This window comes from Apus apus, chromosome Z (assembly GCF_020740795.1).
Source record: "Apus apus isolate bApuApu2 chromosome Z, bApuApu2.pri.cur, whole genome shotgun sequence".
NCBI lineage: Eukaryota > Metazoa > Chordata > Aves > Apodiformes > Apodidae > Apus > Apus apus.
This window is the reverse complement of record NC_067312.1, coordinates 46,714,306-46,732,586: the sequence shown is the minus strand read 5'-3', so window position 1 is coordinate 46,732,586 and position 18,281 is coordinate 46,714,306. Positions and strand designations below refer to the sequence as shown.

Below are 18,281 nucleotides of genomic sequence, written 5' to 3'. Positions count from 1 at the left end.
TAGTGAATGGTCTACATGACTTAGTACTGTCTTTCTATATCTCCCTGTTTACCTATTAGCCTTCCTTTCCTGTCTTCTGAGGTAGTGGGTTGCTCTGTAATATTTTGTTAAACACTTACTGTTTGTTGAAGGATGCTAGAATGGAAGATTTATTAAGAATTCACAAATCAAATTATTTCTGCTGTAAAACCTGAACTCTTGACAGGGCTGTAAAGTTTTTTTTATATATAAATAAAATTTTGTTTTTGTGATTTGGGAGTTTGAAGTACCACACAGAAGATCTGATTCTATTAGAGACTTAACTTTAAGCATTAGTATTGCAGACATTAAATCATAGATGCTTTGAAAAGTCTCCTTTGGCCATGTGAAAAAACCCCACAGTGAAATGGGAGCAGTTTTAAACTGCCTGGATAAATCTGAATAAGTCTAATGATTGTTGCCCATTTCGTAGAACTCAGAAACTTGGTGCTGAGTGAAATAGTAAGAACTTTTACAATTTTTCTGTAAAAGGTGTGGGTTGTTGGTTTGTTTGTTTGTTAGTTTTTTTTAATAGTGATATCCTTCTTCAGTGCAGCTGTCTAGCTTCAGGGTTTTGGAATAAAACTTTGATTCTATCTTTCTCCTACTTTATCAGATGGTGTTCAAGAAGTGGCATATATTCATTCAAATCAGAATGTGGTTGGATCCAGCAAGGCTGAGAATCACTTGAGCCGATGGGCAGTGCGAGATGTGTTTGAGTTGAAGCAGTTTTCCCAGCTCCCTGCTAATGTAGCAGTCTGTAGTACTAAGGTAAAGAGAAATGCTTGGGAAATGTTGTTTTTACTGGTTTTAGACTTAATTTTCATCTTAAAAAGCTCTAACAAACTTGTTTTCCTGTTAATGGCCACCAGGAATGATCAAAGCTATTGAGGATGGGAGGAGGAGGCTCAAATGGAGGTGCAATAAATCACTTTTGGGTTTTGGTTTTGTTTTGTTGGATTTTTTTAGATTGACCAGTTCTGAGTGAGTTGAATTAAGCAGCAGAGCACCCTCTGTGGGTTTTTTCTGAGGAAAAACTGTAAAATGAAGGATTTGACTGTTCAGAATCAAATTCTGTTCCATGTTTTTCTGATCTGAGGCTTGAAAAAACTTCAGTTTGTACTGGATTCAGTTAAAAAAGATCTAGTTACCACAATACGTGCTGTAGCATAGACAGTCAAACATAAGTCAGTCTGCAGATTTTATTTATTTGAGGGGGTTTATTGGGTGTGGACACATGCAGTTTCTATAATGGGTTAAAGTAATGGTCATTATTGTCTTTGCTTAATGTATGAAATGCAAAACAAGAGTTTACTGGGAGCACTCATTTTCATTTTATCTTTTTTTGTTTGTTGTGCATCTTGTTTAATTACATTTGGAATACATACAAATCTGGAATAAATTGAGGTATTGCTCCGTACTGCTCCCAGGTTTTTGTTCTTGTTACATAGTGGTTTTAATCTAGCCAAATTATCTGATACTTTGTTGTTTGTCTTGTAGGAAACATTTGCTGTTTCCTAGACTGATTCTTAAGATAAACCAAGAGTACAGAAAAAGTAATTGGTGAATGTGCAGTTTCATCTTTACAGCCGTATTAGCAGTCACTATCGAAATGGTATACAGAAGCCTTCAGTTGTTCTGAGGTGTTGAACACCTGCAGTGGCTAAGAGTTTCTTCCAGTGTTGTTGATGTACTGTGTTTAATTAAGCCATTAGCAGGGATGACAAAGAATTTTTGCACTGGCAAGATCAAACCAGACCAACCAGCAGAAGTGGGGCCTTTTCAATTCTAACACATTTGCATTAAAATGTCTCTTATTAACAGAAAAGTTGGGTAGAAAGGCTCGAGAATACTGTAGAGAGGTCCTTATTTAAAGGCAGTGGCTGACAACATTAATAAAATTAAATACAAATGAAAGAAAACTGAAGAGAGTACTTCGAGTAAGTGTCTGTTGTTCCACATAGGTTTAAAACTAGTCTCTGGGAGTAATTTGTATTGTTCATGTAACTTGAATCTCAATATTTAGACTGTGTGACTGCAACTGTTACAAATTAAACTGTTACAAATTACTCTCTTGATCACCTTGTCACTCAGTTGTCCTAAGGTATCTATTTTTCACTCAGAAGCAATGCTACTATCAGTGCTCTTGGAGATTTAAGTAGGAAGAAAAGCATCAGTAATTATGGAGAAGGCTGCCTCTTCCTTTACTTTGTTTCTTTGATGTTGGGCACTAGTCTAGAAATAATCCCTAGATGGCTGACCATTCTTCTGTGTGGAGCTTTGAATTTTTTGTGGTTGGCCTTAAAAAAAATGCTGCCAGGGCTTTATAGACAACTTAGAAATATGATCTACTTATAATGTTACTGCTACTATTTTCCTTTCTTCATTAGTTTATTTTAAAAGGTGTTCTGTGAAAAACACTGTCTTTATTGATCTTCTGGCCATCAGTCTTTGCTGGTCATTTTTCACTTATTTGCCAGCAGTTTAAAGCTAGAACATTCACTGTCAGAGCCACTAGCTGTGTTATAAAGAGAATACTGATTTCAAGTGAAGTTTAATGGGAAAGTTTTTCAACAGATGGAAGTAGCGTTATGTGTAATATTAAAGATACAGCTGAAGAGTTTTAAGTTGCTATTATTATTTTTGGTAAATATGGTATTAAATACTGAAATGTTAGTTATAACCTGATAGTTATTGAAAGAAGACCAGAGCTTGTATCAACTAAAATTTGTCACTGATGTTGCTTTCTAACATAATTGTTCTGTTTCTCAGATATTGTATAGCAATTTTTGTTTGGTCTGGATATCAATGATGACATTCTTAATTAAAACTTGTTTTACAGCATATTTATATTGAAGCTTTATTTGATAACATCATGAAGGCTTTTGAATAATGCCCTGATTATACTGATGTCCCCATTTAAGCTCATTTAATCATTTTGTCTTATTTGTAAGTAGAAGTGATAAAAAAAAATTTCTTCATTTCATTGATAGGTCTCTGTGGGACATAAGTAAAATATCCTTTGTGCTGTTCAGTTCACCTATGCCAACTCTGTCTTCCTGCTTTGCAGTTTTGCTCTGTAATCTGTCTTTCATAATGCATTTCTGACTTAATAAAGTTTAAATAGGTTTCTCAAGAAATTACTAATAACTCTGGGAAGTGGATGCAACACCATGTAAAAGCTTACGAAGTATTCAGTTGAAGTATAAACTAATGGTAAATTGGGAGACAAAGCTACAGATCTTGTTTGGAGACTAAATGAAACTTTTTGCTTCTTGCTTGCATGTGAATCTAGAATGACAGTCATAACAATGTTATTACCTTTTGCTTATTTTCTATTATAAATAATAAGCAAAGGTAATCAACTAAGAAACTCTTGTAAGATCATGGATGTTTTGTTGATTTTTTGCTATTGACTCATAACTGACTCTAATCACATTTTCGCTTTGTTAAATTCTCATGAGCTTTTACATCCTAGGTTAAGTTCCTTAGTTTCCGTAGCTTTTTTAATGGAAATGAGATAAATATGAGTAACAGCTAAAATACTGTAAGATTTGCTTCTCGAGGCCCAGGATAGTATTCTGGACGGTGGCCTGAGGCACAGGATATGTTTCCAACCATCCTCTACTTGTTTCCACCATTGTAAGCACATAGTGCTTACCCTGGTGGGTCTGAGGCAGTGTGATGTAGTCAATTTGCCAGGCCTCTCCATACCTGTACTTTGACCACCTCCCCTCATACCACAGAGGTTTCAGCCATTTCGCCTCCTTAATTGCAGCACATGTCTCACAGTCATGGATCACCTGCACAATAGGGTACATGGTGAAATCCACCGCTCAGTCATGAGCCCATCTGTATGTTGAATCTCTGTCATGATGACCTGAAATGTCGTGGGCCCATCAAGCCAGAAAGAGCTCACCCTTGTGTTCCCAGTCTAATTCTATTTGGAACACTTGAGCAGCCTCATCTGCTCATTGGTTGTGTTGATGTTCCTGAGTGGCTCCACTCAAAGGTACGTATGTATCTACATGACACACTTTCACCACCAGTTTCTCTATCCAAGCTGCAATGTCTTTCTATAGGTCAGCAAAGCAAATAGGTTGACCTTTTCGCTGCCAGTTATTCTGCTGCCACTGCTTTAGCCAACCCCACAAGGCATTTGCTGCCATCCAAGAGTCAGTGTAGAGATAGAGTCTTGGCCACCCCTCTCGCTCAGCAATGTCCAAAGCCAGCTGGATGGCTTTTACCTCTGCAAACTGACTGGATTCACTTTCTCCTTCAGCTGCTTGTGCAACCAGTCGTGTAGGACTCCACACAGCAGCTTTCCACTGCTGGTGGTTCCCTACAAGATGACATGAGCCATCGGTGAAAAGAGCAAATCGTTTCTCAGTCTCTGGCAGATGATCATATGGTGGAGCTTCTTGAGCCTGTCTCACCACTTCTTGTGGGGGCACGCCAAAGTGTATGCCTTCTGGCCTGTTTGTAATTGCTTGTACGATGTCTGGACGTTCAGGCCTTCCTATTTGTGCTCACTGGCTAATTAAAGCAGTCCATTGACTCCAGGTCGCATCAGTGGCATGATGGACAGGAGAAAGGTTACTCTGGAACATGAATCTCAGCACTGGTAATCTGGGTGCCCCGAGGTGCTGATCACTTCTGAAGGGGCCCTAACTCCTTTAAATGCTGCAAGTATCTCCTTCTCAGTTGTTGTGTAGTTGGCCTCGGAACCTCTGTAGCTCCGGCTCCAGAATCCCTGGGGTCGACCTTGAGTCTCCCCTGATGCTTTCTGCTAGAGGCTCCAGGTAGAAATGTATCTGGCTGTGGTGTAGAGCACGTTTTTGATGTCTGGCCCTGTTTGAACTGGACTTTTTGAGCTGTGTTTCCACCCCTGGGGCAGTCAATTCCAGGAGTACTGGCCTCCCCTCCATGTGAAAGCAAACTGTGGCCTGCACTCTGGTGCTAGAGGAATAGAGAAAAAGGTATGAGCAATGTCAGTAGTGGCAACACCACCTGGCTTCTTTCAACTCCAGCTTGTACTGAAGTTCTAGCGTATCTGGCAGAGCAGCACTGTGTGGTGGTGTAACCTCATTCAGGCCACGATAGTCCACTGTCAGCCTCCACTTGCCATCAGGCTTTTGCACTGGCCAAACAGGACTGTTGAAGGGTGAATGAGTCCTGCTGATCACTCCTTGGCTCTCTAATTGCTGGATCAGCTTATGAATAGGGATCACAGAGTCTCTGTTGGTGTGGTATTGTCGTCTATGCACCGTTGAAGTGGCAAATGGCACGTGCTGGTCTTCAACCTTCAGCAATCCCACTAGAGAAGGGTCATCTGAAAGGCCAGGCAAAGTATGCAGCTGTTCAGTGTCCTCAGTCTCTACAGCTGCTATACCAAAGGCCCACCAGTACCCTTTCAGGTCAGGGAGATAGTCTATGCCAAGGATGCACAGAGCATCTGGGCCAGTCACTACAGGGTGCATTTGCCACTCCTTACCAGAGAGGCTCATACTGGCCTCCACAACAGTCAGTTGTTGAGATCCTCCCATCACTCCAGAAATAGTGACAAAGTCTGTCCCTTTATGATTCAATGGCATTAGGGTGCACTATGCACCAGTGTCCACCAAAGCTTTTGTGGTTCTGATGTGCCAGGCCACTGAATCCACACAGTCCGGTAAACTTGGTTGTCCCTCTCTTCCTGGCAAGAGGCAGGGCACCTCTGAGCTTTTGAGGTTGAAGCACCATCCTGGGTGGAGACTGGTGCAGGCTTCTTCTTGGAAGAACCATCTCCTGCTTTTGTTTGTTTAGTAGCTCTTGCATGCATATCTGGAGGACATCAGTGGGTCTCCTGTCCCATATTTTCATGTCCTCCTTAAGTATGCAAGAGAGACTACAGATGGCATCAAAGTGGGTCTTGTCTCTCTTGCTGCTGTCTCATAGCAGTTTGCCTCCTCTTAATGGCTGCAACACATGACCAGTTGTCTCTAGGGAGATACTGGGAGATCTATTTGGCATCTTATTCTTTCTGTCATTTGTTCAATGGCTGAGGTGTGGAACTGATGGGAAACAGAGATTGTCTCCATACTATAGTGCTCTGAAAGCCACTTCACACACAGTTGGTCTTGTGTTGTCATCAGCGCATCCCATGAGGGAGAATATATGGGCATGTGTTGCTGGTACAGCCTGAGCAAACCTCCAGAAGATTTGTGTGTTGCACAGAATGTCATCAGGATTTGTAAGTCCATCTTTATCATAGATCACCTCTCACACAGCTATTTCTCTCAAATATACTATGGTTTTCTCAAGAGTGGGTGTTCTGCTTCGGCGCCATTTGATGTCACCCTTGTGGGGGTATCTCTCCCTCACAGCTGAAAGAAGTTGGTCCCACAGGGTAGTAGTTCTATCTTACTACCAAGTGCTCTATCAATATCAGCATCTCTGGCAAGGGATCCCAACTGCTTGGCTTCTCTCTCTTCCACATTGTACATTTTAGCCCCACTATCAAAGCATCAGAGCAACCAAGGAAGGAGTCCCTCACGATCAATATGGGTGAAGTCCTTTCTCATGAGGTGAATTTCCTTCAGAGAAAAAGGCTGTACAAGATCATCATTGTCATCTGATTGATTGAGAAGGGCCTGCTTTTCTATCTGCCTGAGAAGGGCCTGCTCCTTTATCTATTTGAGAGGTACCTCCTCCATCACCTGATTTAAAATAGTCTGTTTCCTCAATTTCGGTCTCTATCGTTGCTTGAAGAAACTGTGGATGTCTCGGATGGGAGTGGGTAGAAAGGGAGGATCGTTTCACCTTTGCTTTGCTCCTGGTCACAGGATTAACTAGTTTGATTTGAATGGGAGTGGATTTAATCTTTGCAGAAGCAACTTTTTTTGTAGCATTACCAGTGGTGGTAACAGCACCATGGGTGGCAGCAGCAACAGTGGCAGCAGCATTGCCTGTGGGGGGGTGGCAGAAGCATCCCTACTGCAGCAATGCTGTTCAGATCAAGAGTTGGGAGATTCAGCTTGAGAGAAAATGGAGAGGTAAAATTGAACCTGCTACTGCCATTACCAACATGGACCTTTCTGTTTACTTTAGGATCTGTACTGTAACTGTACACATACAGTGCCCCCATAAAGATCAGTGTCATAACCCCTAGGATCACTATGCTGGTAATTATATGGTTGATTATGGCTACAGCTCCATTGATAAACCATGAAACTATAACAAAAGCAGCTACACAGTAGTATGCTCTTGGCTGCATAGCACTTGTGTGATTGATGTTGGGAGAGAGGCCCAGCAGATACATGTCTGCAGAAAATGTCTGTTCAGTTTTCATTCTGTCATTAAATTCAGCTGAAGTGTTGCCCATTGCTATCTGAAGGATTCCTTCCATCAGAGTTGGAATTTTAAACACTTCCAATTGGTAAGAATTTATAATCTGGGTTTAAAACTGGGCCCCACGTTGAGCACCAATAAATTGTTGTCACTGTTTGACTTAGGATCGACAACAATGTTCTTGATCCCCTCCCCCTCCCACCCAGGTAGAGAAGGAGAGAGAGAATGAGGCAGAGACTTTTCTGGATTGCAAACTAAACTAGACAGCTTTAATTAAACACTAACAATGAAAGAAAATATGTACAATTATATACAAATGTGTTCAGGAATATGCAAACCCCTATTGCCTCCCCCCACCCCGAGCAACTCCCAGAGCATCTCTTGAGCTGTGAGCAGTTCCAAAAAGTCCCGGAGCACTGCTGGAGATAGTGTAGAGTTATGAGGATTGAGGGATGCACAGCCTAGGAGTCGACAATGATTGATGGATGGATGGAGTCCTCCCTGGACGCTGCCCATGGACGGAAGAGAAGGGAAGAAGAAGCAGGAAGGAAGTTGTCTTCTGTGATCTCTGACCTTCCTCTGAGCTTATTTAAATATATGGAATGGAATATCTCTGGCCAATTTTGCTGTCTCTCAATTCAACCTCCTACGGGGGCAGGGTGGAAGGGTGATAGAACTCCTGGTAGTGTCTGAGCCGGCAGAGTAAAGACGCAACCTTGGAGTCCTGGCAAGAACAAAAACATTCCAGTGTTATCAGTCCTAGCTTATTGAAGGGGAAAAAAAAAAAAAAATTGGTAAAAGGACAAGTGGGTTCATTCTGGCTCAAATCAGGACGGGTGTATTAGGGTTTTTTTTATTGTTGAAGCACAGAGACTAATGTAGTCTTTGAGTTGTAGAAAATGCCTAAAACTTGAGCAGGCTTCAAAACCTGTGAGGACTTTTCCTTCAAAGTGAGAGAAGCTGCACGGGAAGAAAACCCTTGAGTGCCAAGTTAGAAGGAAAAGGCAGCAGTGACTTTTTTCTTCAGGGTTGAAGGTATGTAGAATACCTCATTTAAGAATGCAAGTAACTAATTAATAAGTAACTTGAAAAAAGTCTGTGTTAGATCTTCACTGTTGGCACTAATGTAATTCACAGTAAAATCTCTCTTAGCCTTTTAAACTGCAGCTCTCAGTCAAGTGTAATTTTTTATCCAGTAATAAGTAGTCAAGCTGTCCTTAGTGTTACCTGTGCTAGTATTCATATACCCCAGCCAGCTTTCCTCAGAAGTTATAGAACGTATTTTAATGTGCTATTGTTCTGTGCCATTAAAGGCTTAGGGAACAAAATTTTTGTTCTTTTTATGAAAAATAGGTCTTGCTACTATTTTTTCTGATCTTGCTTGCATTATGCCCACGTTCCATAATAGCTCTGGTACATGGCTTCAAGACTCCTGCAGAGCCTTTTAATTTTTCTTTCTCCTGAGGTGGTAGGGAGTGTAGTCATACTCTGGATGTTTTTGTTTTGTTTTAAAAAGAATGTGTAAATCGACTGGTTTAGCTAGGCTATTCATGTTTATAATTCTAAATGCTTGTTTACTTCTGTGAGTTGTACATGACAATCAAAAATGCAGTCAATTAACAGCAATCAGAGTATTAAGTCTGCCATAAAGAGATAAAAGCAGAACATCATGAGAGCTCTCTCACAACTTATCAGCTATGGAAGGTGTGGTTTTGGGAATATATTTGTTTTATCATAAATTCTAAGGGGTTACATAAAAGCTGAAGAAGATTCTGTAGGTCAATTGGTGTTGGATATTCCATGAAGAGAGGTACTGTTGTCTTGGGAACTTTCATAATCTTATCTACAGCAATGGATATCTGATTATACTTTATTTTGCAAGTATAATCAGGTACTTGAAAGACTTTGTTTTTTTCCTAGATAGGCATGGTATTTGTGTACTTAGTATTATTCATTTAAGATTTATATAGAGTTACAGTAAAAACTTACTACCAGTGGTTCCCAAATTGTATATATTATCCTGTGTCTGAATATTTTCCATATTCTGACCAGTGAGCAAAACTTGCAGTGTCAGATCACTGTTGATTTTGAGAAGAAAGGACAGAAGAACAGAGTGATGATGGTCCCTCAAACAGTTGATGTTTCTGGTAGTGTTGGTCACGTGGAAGACACTGAAACATCAATAATTAGAGCTATCTAAGAGACAGGGATTTTCGTTCAATGCAGAGGTCTGGCAGACAGCTGTTTCTGAAGGAGTTTTTGGAGAATCACACAGTATTTTAAACATCTGAGGGTAGAAAATGGACATCACTACTGTGGCAGATAACCACTCAATTAAAAATGACTGAGCACTGGTCTTTGTTGCCTCCTTACACATATGACTACAAAATACACTTGATGTGCTATTCATAGAAGATTAGTAATAACAAGGGTTTTCTGGTTCTCTATGTAGAAGTCTGAGTGAAGATAATTACGTTAAAAACTAATCTATCGGAATAAAGAACTTGTTTGTGTTGCATTATTTTGTGTAGGTTTTAGGCTGATTTAATGTCATTGAGTCATCTTTGTTCTGCATTTATGTTTCAGTTCAAGTCTTCTGTTTACATGTGTACAAATAGTCTTGGTTAAAAATTAATTGTTTTTCCATTAAACAAATAGAAGGTTATTGTCTTTATTACTGCGTTACTATCTGTTAAGAAGAGAGTTCTGAGTTTTGTTTTTCATCTGTCTTGTGTAACTAGAGAAAGAATTACTTAAGAAAAAAAACAAAACAAAACACAAAAAAACTTTTAAAATCAAAGACCGTAGACTGGACATGGTGGATGTACAAAGCCAGACTACTTTTCAGAGCTGACCTACAGGTATTTCACCCTTTCAGAGAACGAAAGGAAAAAAAAAAGTATTGACTCATTCATAGGATATTTTGCTCAAAAATTATGCTGGCATTATTAATTTTGGGCAAAAAAAAATTAGTGTTAACATTTCCTCTAAGACATTAGTCACCCACTAAATATCTTTAGAGATTTTGGAGGTTTTTTGACCCTTTTCTGGTGGAGTTCAAGCTTCCGAAGCAGCCTGGTTGATTTTCATTGCAGGAGCTTGTTACTTTGTTTTTTTGGGTAGCTTGCAGTGATATTTATGAAACTTTTACTTAGCTACTGTAAGAAGTAGAAGCCTCCCAGTGACAAGATTAAATACTTTATTTTGAAGTTTCTAGAGTATTCTGAAGTAAATGACTGCATTCCTTAATTAATTTCCTAATTAATCTCCATGTTAATTGGCAAAAACAGCCAATGTGACATATTTTACATAAATACAAAAGTCTGGAATAGGCCTTCTCTAGCTTCTATAAAGTTGAATTTGTGTAGTATTTCTTCAGTAGGAATCGGGGGGGGTGAGAGCATTGGGAAGACTTTGGAAAGGCTTGAAGGCTTTACAAGAAAGGCAAAATATGAGAACAGGACATACATTTTAAAGCTAATCTGTGTTTTTTAATATATAGAAAAGTATTAATCACAAGAACTTGTACGGTACCTGTTGAATATGTGGAGTCTGTTTTTTTTTTCCAGTCAACTGCATATCTTCAACTTAAGTTTACTTAGTTTTACTGAGAAGTACAAAGACAGCCATTCAATTGAGGATTAATCACTATGGCAACTGAAATGTGACGGAAAAGGGGGAGGATGTATTCTCCCCTCAGCTTCCTGCCAGCTGTCATATTCAACCTCTGCAGCATGAATTCAGGCCAAAATACAGACTGTGACCAACTCTTTAAGAAACTATATCTGTATTTTTATAAATCGTTACAAGAATCGCACTATAAAAGAAGACTTAATCCTCTGAATTGGATGACAGACATTTGGCACTCTTGCCAGTGTTTGACAGAGAAATAACAGGATTCTTTGTAGTAAAATCTGGATTAATGGTAAACCCCTCTTTATGTTACTGCAATGTGGTATAAATGAGAGAACTAAGCATTCTGTCAGCCTAGGAAAAAACATGCCCATTGTATCTCCAGTGCAGGTTTAAGTGCTGTTGAGAATACTGTAAATACAAAAGTTGTATTAAGAACTCCTCTTTGTCATATTTGTATTACATTGACACTTTGTATATTATTTAAACCAAGACTTTCTATCAGTTATAGTCACTCTGATTTAAGTGTGTTTGCACAGCTTTCAGATTCAACAAGTTTAGATAGTTGTCTACAAAGAGTAGGCTTTGAGGAGATAGCAATGCATTGTCCTGCTTTTCTAAGATCAGGAATGCTATTCAGCTTTAATATAATTGTCCCCAAATGAGGGACCTGTAATGCTGCTTTACTGAATTTACAATTTTAGCTTATCTTGAAATTAACCATTTCAGTATGGCTTGTGATTTTTTTGTGGTATTTTATTGTTGTTGTTTGTTGTTTTGTTGGGTTTTTTTCCAAATGCAGTGAGTTTGTATGTGGAATTCTGTGAAGCCTGTAGTTGCGTATTCATTATGGTGTATGTGCATGGCTCTTGGTTTTGCTGCTGTTTGATGGAGGGTTAAGAGAGTGAAAGAAGATAGGTATAAGTCCACAGGCTTTTTCTGGAGTAAGGAATTACCTTAGCTTTGAGTTCTGAGACAGGCTGATTATATCCTCTCATTCTCAACAATAATAACAACTATATTGATTTATGGTCATATTTTCATGCAAGAAAGTGATATGGCTTATGTTCTTTTTGTTAAAGAGGCAACAAATTAAACTAAATTGCTCTGAATGAGAACTTTTTGCCCTGTTACCTGATCAGAGAAGAAAACAGACTTGGAAGTGAATATTCTTTCTATTTCTAAAGATAAATAGAACACAAACAGTCCTTAATTGACTTAGTAGGCAGTTTTCCCCTACCAAGCAAAAGATTAGAGTTTATGGAATGTCCTTGGTCTCTGTTTATACAAGAAACAAACTAGAAATGACAAACAGGAGAAAAAAACTACATATTACTCTGGTAAAATTTCTTTACTTTTAATAGCAGGTATATAAAAATACTGGTGTGAGTGTTGGTGCAGTGTTTTGGAGGTATGAATTGAACCCAGAATAAAAAAAAACAAACACAACATTTTTCATAGCTTGAAGAGTATTTCAGGTATTTTTCTTCTGTGATACAATCAAAATTAGATACCTTTGTATTCAGAACAAACATTCTCTGTGGTTTTAGAAAAGCTTAGTAGTTTAGTTCAGGAAGTTTGAGCATTAAAAAGTTTGAGTTAGTGTTCTAAAATTTTAAACTAGGTTAGCTTTATTTTCTAAGACAGCTGAAGTACTGACCATCAGCTATACCATAACCTCTAATTCTCATTTGTCTGTCCTATATTAGTAGAATAATAGCATCATTCTGAGTCTGCTTTTCAATTAAGAAAGTTAAATTCAGAGGGGAAAATTCATGTCTGTGTCAGAAATTGTTCTGAAATATAAGAGTTGATCTTACTTAAAACTGTGCAATGACTAAGTCACCATAATGCTCTGAAGTACATAGTTTAAGTATTGTAGCCTCTGTAAGTAGAAAAGCGGTTCTGGTTTATTTAAGAATCAGGTGAAAGCAGAGACATTCTCAGTATTTGATAACTTTTTTTTTTTTTGTATCTTGACCATATGGACTTCATTTTTAGGGAAACTACAGGGAGTCCTATGTGGACACCATTATACTTTGTCTTCCTTGGTATGCAGAGTAATTTAGGAAGAGATTCTTGTTTGACATGTGTATGTGTAAAACAGAAAAGGAAACAAGACCAAGAATAAATCGTCATTTAGAAAACATTTCAGGGTATGTATGTCCTGACAAGCAGAAGAAATAAATACATTATCTAAGGTAAAATAAAAACAATATCTAAGCATAGAATATGTTCAAGAACAACATATAGAAAGATCATAGTAATTCATACATATTAGGGGAAAACTCTCAGGATAAAATCCAGTAAAAACTGTAAGGGGAAAAATTATTAGCTAAAATAATTTAGTGTTGTAATTTGGGTAGATGAATTCACTGTAATGCTGTAAATATCACCTGATCAAAATAATAACAATCATCCAAAACCCACTGCAGCTCACTGTATATCTGGAAAGTCATGTGTGTTCTCAGGTTTTGAGGGGAGTGGGAAAATACCATTTAGAATATGGCATAAGGATTTGTTGTTTGCTTGTAATCCCTGTTTTAAGAGGACAGTCATGCTGAATTCACTCTTTTGTGCTTTTATATGATTTAGGTGACTGCAAGGCAGCTAGAGATTTGAGGAGGCCTTGTTTGTTTTAGAAATGAAAACAAACAATGCAACCATGTAATGGAAAGTATCCTAGATATCTGGCAGCAGTGGTTTCATGCATATTGGAAGAAAAAAGCCTGTTAACATTGTTTCATCTTTAAATGAGGACGGCAGAGAGGGTTGTTGCTGACTGGAAGTCAGTGTTTGGCAAGATACTTAACCGTGGTAATACTTTGAGTACTCAGGTAGGAAGAGGAAGATTTTCAGACATAGTGCAACTACAGCTAGGGAATGATTATGCAAGCATGTTTTCAATTTCAGATTACTCTAAGTCTGGTGACTTGAATTGCTACAAACATGAGACAGCTCAAAAAGCATATATCCTTGAATCTCTTTTTTTTTCTCCACTCCGCTTACTATTAGCGTTTGCTCACTTGCCCTCCCATGCATTTTAATCTTGCTGTACATAAAAAGATTAATCTCTTTTGCCTTGCTTGAAGTGGCTAAAGAGAGGCAAAGGAAAGTCACAGGCTTAAGGTGGTCAATCGTCACCATTGTGTCTGAGGATGCATATACATGGATTAGCATTCATTGCTCCAGAGCATATACCCTTAATTCCATAAAGAAGTGGCTCTTTACCTGTTGCAGGAAGGACAGATGCTGAAATTTTGTACTGTCACAGATAGACAAAGATTGGGTTTATTAGGTATATACTATTTTTAAAACTGCTGTAACTATGTGCAGGAGACAGATTGTCACCTGGAGCTAACAGATCCAAGAGTTGTTACAGATTTAAGATGGAATCTCTGAGTAGAAGTTCCTGCTACATTGTGGCACTTACATTCCTGCTTGATGCTCAGCTGCATGTCTTCATGTTTCTTGAAGATTGTTACACTCAAATGTGGGCTGGTGCAGGACTCTAAATGTGCAGCTGCTACCATTTTTGCTGGACTCGTGATTACAGCCTGTCTGTAATAAGTCATTCAAAGAAATGGATACTCATTCTTGGTATCCAAAACTTGCTATATACTGTTAAGAATCAGAGACAGGCATAACAAAAGAAGTAGTGGTGGAGGAAAATATCTTCCATGATAGGAAAATAAAATGTTTTTATGCTGAAAACCCATAGATTAAATGGAATATAAAAAGTGAAAAATAAATGCTTTGTTTTATTTATTTTTCATGTGTTAAGAGTCCTTAGGTTTTATGAATAATTTTAGAACTATTTTCTGTACAACTACATAGTGATCCCTCTTCTTCCCCATTCGAATATAGGGGAAGCCTCTTCAGTGTAAGTCCAGTATAATGAAAAGCAGATAGGATAAGAAAAAAAGAGTAAGACAGGAAGGAATGGCTGCAGTTTTGTGTGTCGTTTTCCCTAGTTTGCAGTAGCACTTCACAATTTATTTTTATTGTACTTCCTTTAACTTTATTTCTTTGCATTCAGTGGGATATTTTCTGTGCTGTAATGTTGCCTTAAAGAATTTATTTTGCTGCACCTTTTGAAGCCCACCAAAGTACTGGTTTGAAAGAAGAAAATGTGAATAATGTAGAAACATATAATGGTGTTATAGGTAATTTGGTATAGGTGCACTTAATTTATCAGATGACCAGTAAGTATGTGGTCAAGTTTAAATGAAATCTTTCCACTTTCCACAGTGGAAATTCCATAACATGCACTGCAAATGCATAATACCACCAATGTAGCTAAACATGTAGTAGAAACTACCTGCTTTTATGATTGCTGTCAATCTTTTTGTAAAAATTCTTTTAAAATGCATACCACAGATACTGTATGCTATACTAAGTGTTTATTTAGCTTTGCATGGTGTATTCCAGAAAACTAATCAGAAGATTTATTATGCAGTGCATGAAGAATGTATTTTTAACACACAGTATGTACATGTGTGATGTTTGACAAGAATGCGTTTGGATTTTTACTGTACTTTTTAGTTGTTATACAGAAAAACTTTTTCATGTAATTGAATCTTTAAAACATATTTATATTTTTAAGTGGCAGAAAAACTTGCTATCACTTATCTAGAAACTGGGTGGTATCTTAATTCCAAGAGAGAGAATGTTTGTTGCTACTTGTGCAATTTCAGTTTTTTGACTATTTTTCTTTTCCCTGGCTTAATTTGGTTAACATTTTTCAGTAGTTATGTAGCTGAGCTATAAAGTAGTTCAGATGAACAAGACCAGTGCTACAAAGGCAACATGGGATTTTATGTAAGAACACATAATGGGACACACACAGAGTAAGTTGGTAGAGAAAGCACTTGAGGAGCAGAAAATAGAAAACTGTTGAAAAGAAATGTTTGTCATGAAATAGATTTCAATTGGTGAGTTAGAAGACAAAAATTGAAGGAGAGTCAGAAAGAAATCAGCCATGAAAGGGCTGAATTCAGACAGTAATGCATGAAGTCAAATTCAAAAGGAACCAGAACAGTGTGGACTGTTGACAGTGCTTGGAAGGTTGACCTAAGTTTTAATTTTTTGAATGGTAATACTAGTGGAAAGATAAAGGGAATATTTTCATCTGTGCATGAAGTTTACCGCTGCCTAGGGCCTCATCTGTGTTATCTCTGGAGTACCAATATTCAGATTTGTCCCTTAATGAACATGGAGACATTTTAAGAAAAACTGAAATCAGTGGTTTTGTTTTAATGAGAAAATGTTTATAAATTTTTTAAAAGAAATTACTGGATTTGGGATGTGGGGGCTGTATTTAAGTTGGCAAACTTTAAAAAAAAATTTACAAGTTCAACAGAGCCAATTATCTTTCAGAGTAACTGGGTGCGATTTAATCAATTGTCTTTGCCAGACAGCTGAGAATTTTTTCAAGAGTAACTTGCAGTGGCCATGGGCTGTCACTGGTAAAGCTCCTGCAGATCTTGAGAAACTTCTTTATAGTAACTTTTTCTACCCTCAGGAAAAAACTTTGAGCAGCTAATTTAACCCATTTATGCATTAGAGAACTTACAGAGATCTTTCATTTAGCTTCACAGTTAACTGGTTTTGAAAAATATCCCACCTTATTCTTAGAGAACTAAGACTTGCCTTCAGTGTTTCTATAAGTTTGTGACTGAGTAAGAGTTTACACAGCAGTTCTCAATCCAATTCTTAGCACTTAAACCATTGAGTGCTAGCTGAGAGTGACAGAATTTGGCATAAGAGAGCTCATCAATGTGTCCTAGGCACAGCTGTTTTGACAATTTTCCATGTCTCCTTATACTAGAAAAATGAAGAAAATCCAGAAGATAATGCAGCAGAGAAGAACGTTATTAAGGAAGATCAAGAAATGTCGGTGGACAGCAAGCAACATCACCTGTATGTTGTGCATCCTGTGACACAGAAAATCAAAACAGTACACAGAGTAGCTTCAACCACTTTCCTGGTTGGAAGGACACCAAAAGGAATCCGTAGGTGAGACTGTTCTATTGAGATAGTGGTAAAATTCTAACCTTGACAACAGTTTCCCTCTAAGGCAGCTGCTTTTCTGTTTCAGCCATACTCAGGGAATATTGATTATATTCTGTGGCAAGAGTAGAACTAATGGGAAACTTCCACTCACAATATACAAAGAGGACCATAACTGAGTAATTAAATTAATTGAACCGACAGATCATTTTACCTATTGATTCAATGAGCTATATATTACATAGATAGCAGATGTCATCACCACCAGTATTAATTTATGTGTACCATGAAGTACTACAAACCAGTGTTTAAACTCTATAGAAGCACAAAATTTTATAGTGTGAGCTTCTGACTACTTACTGATTTCTTCCCAGGTCTCATAACTTTACTTGAGAGACGATTAAAAACAAATTGGACTTGTATTTTTTTTAACATGGGGCTCAGTATTTTTAATACTTGTTTTATGATGTTGTTTCCACCCTCACATTTGGAAGGATAATAATTTGTATTTCTAGTTTTCTCTTTTTCCCCAAGTTATTTCTGTTATTAATAAAAATACTAAAATGCCATTGTTATGTAGGTGGAAGTTCAATAAGAGTAGCCAGATGGTACGTGGAAATAGCAGGAAGGTGTAGCTAACTAGGCAAACCTATAGAACTGTGAATTGGTATGTATTTTTAATTTAGCTTTGATTCAACTAACATTACTGTATGAGAGTTGGTATCTAGGTAGCATCTCTGTGTTCAGAATCTGTCATGTTAGGCAGCGGCCTCCAGCTAACCAAACTGTTAATGTTGAAGTGCCAGACTTGCTTACTGTTACAGGTACTTCAAATTCTAAATATTTGAGTCATCCAGAGGAGAATGATTCATGCTAAAAATACTGAAAATTGTAATAATAGTTATCAATAATCTCTTGAGGCAACAATTTTCAAAGACAATGAAGGAATTAAGGATGTTATTCCAAGATCCTAAAGTGATATCTAGCAAAAACTTGAAGCACATTCATGCTTAAACATTAAGTAGGTCACCTGTTAGCACCTCACTTGCAGTTGTACTTTTGTAGTACATTTGGATCCACTGTACAGTGGAGGATGATTAAGAGCGTCAGGTTGCTGTATTGGAGTTGTAAGGCTGAGTGGGAAGCTGCCTGCAACCACCACACCCAAAGAATATAGCTAGAGTGAGCCAATCCAGCAGTATTTCTGACTCAACAAATGTGTCACTGCCTACTTGAAACCCTCATACAGGAAAGGCAACATTTCATACCTGTTTTCTGGCAAGGGAGCA

General features: G+C 37.9%; 1 protein-coding gene across 6 annotated transcripts in view; it reads left to right on the top strand.

Moving 5' to 3' along the window:
* ERCC6L2 (ERCC excision repair 6 like 2) overlaps positions 1-18,281 on the top strand; it is a 58,988-nt gene that overhangs the window by 36,850 nt on the left and 3,857 nt on the right. For 5 of the 6 annotated variants that reach the window (XM_051642931.1, XM_051642930.1, XM_051642932.1 and 2 more), the window contains 2 exons: positions 635-789; positions 16,811-16,998. In XM_051642931.1, coding sequence (XP_051498891.1) covers positions 635-789; positions 16,811-16,998 — 343 coding nt within the window. The remainder of the gene's footprint in view (positions 1-634; positions 790-16,810; positions 16,999-18,281) is intronic. The other variant, XM_051642933.1, reaches the window with a different exon arrangement.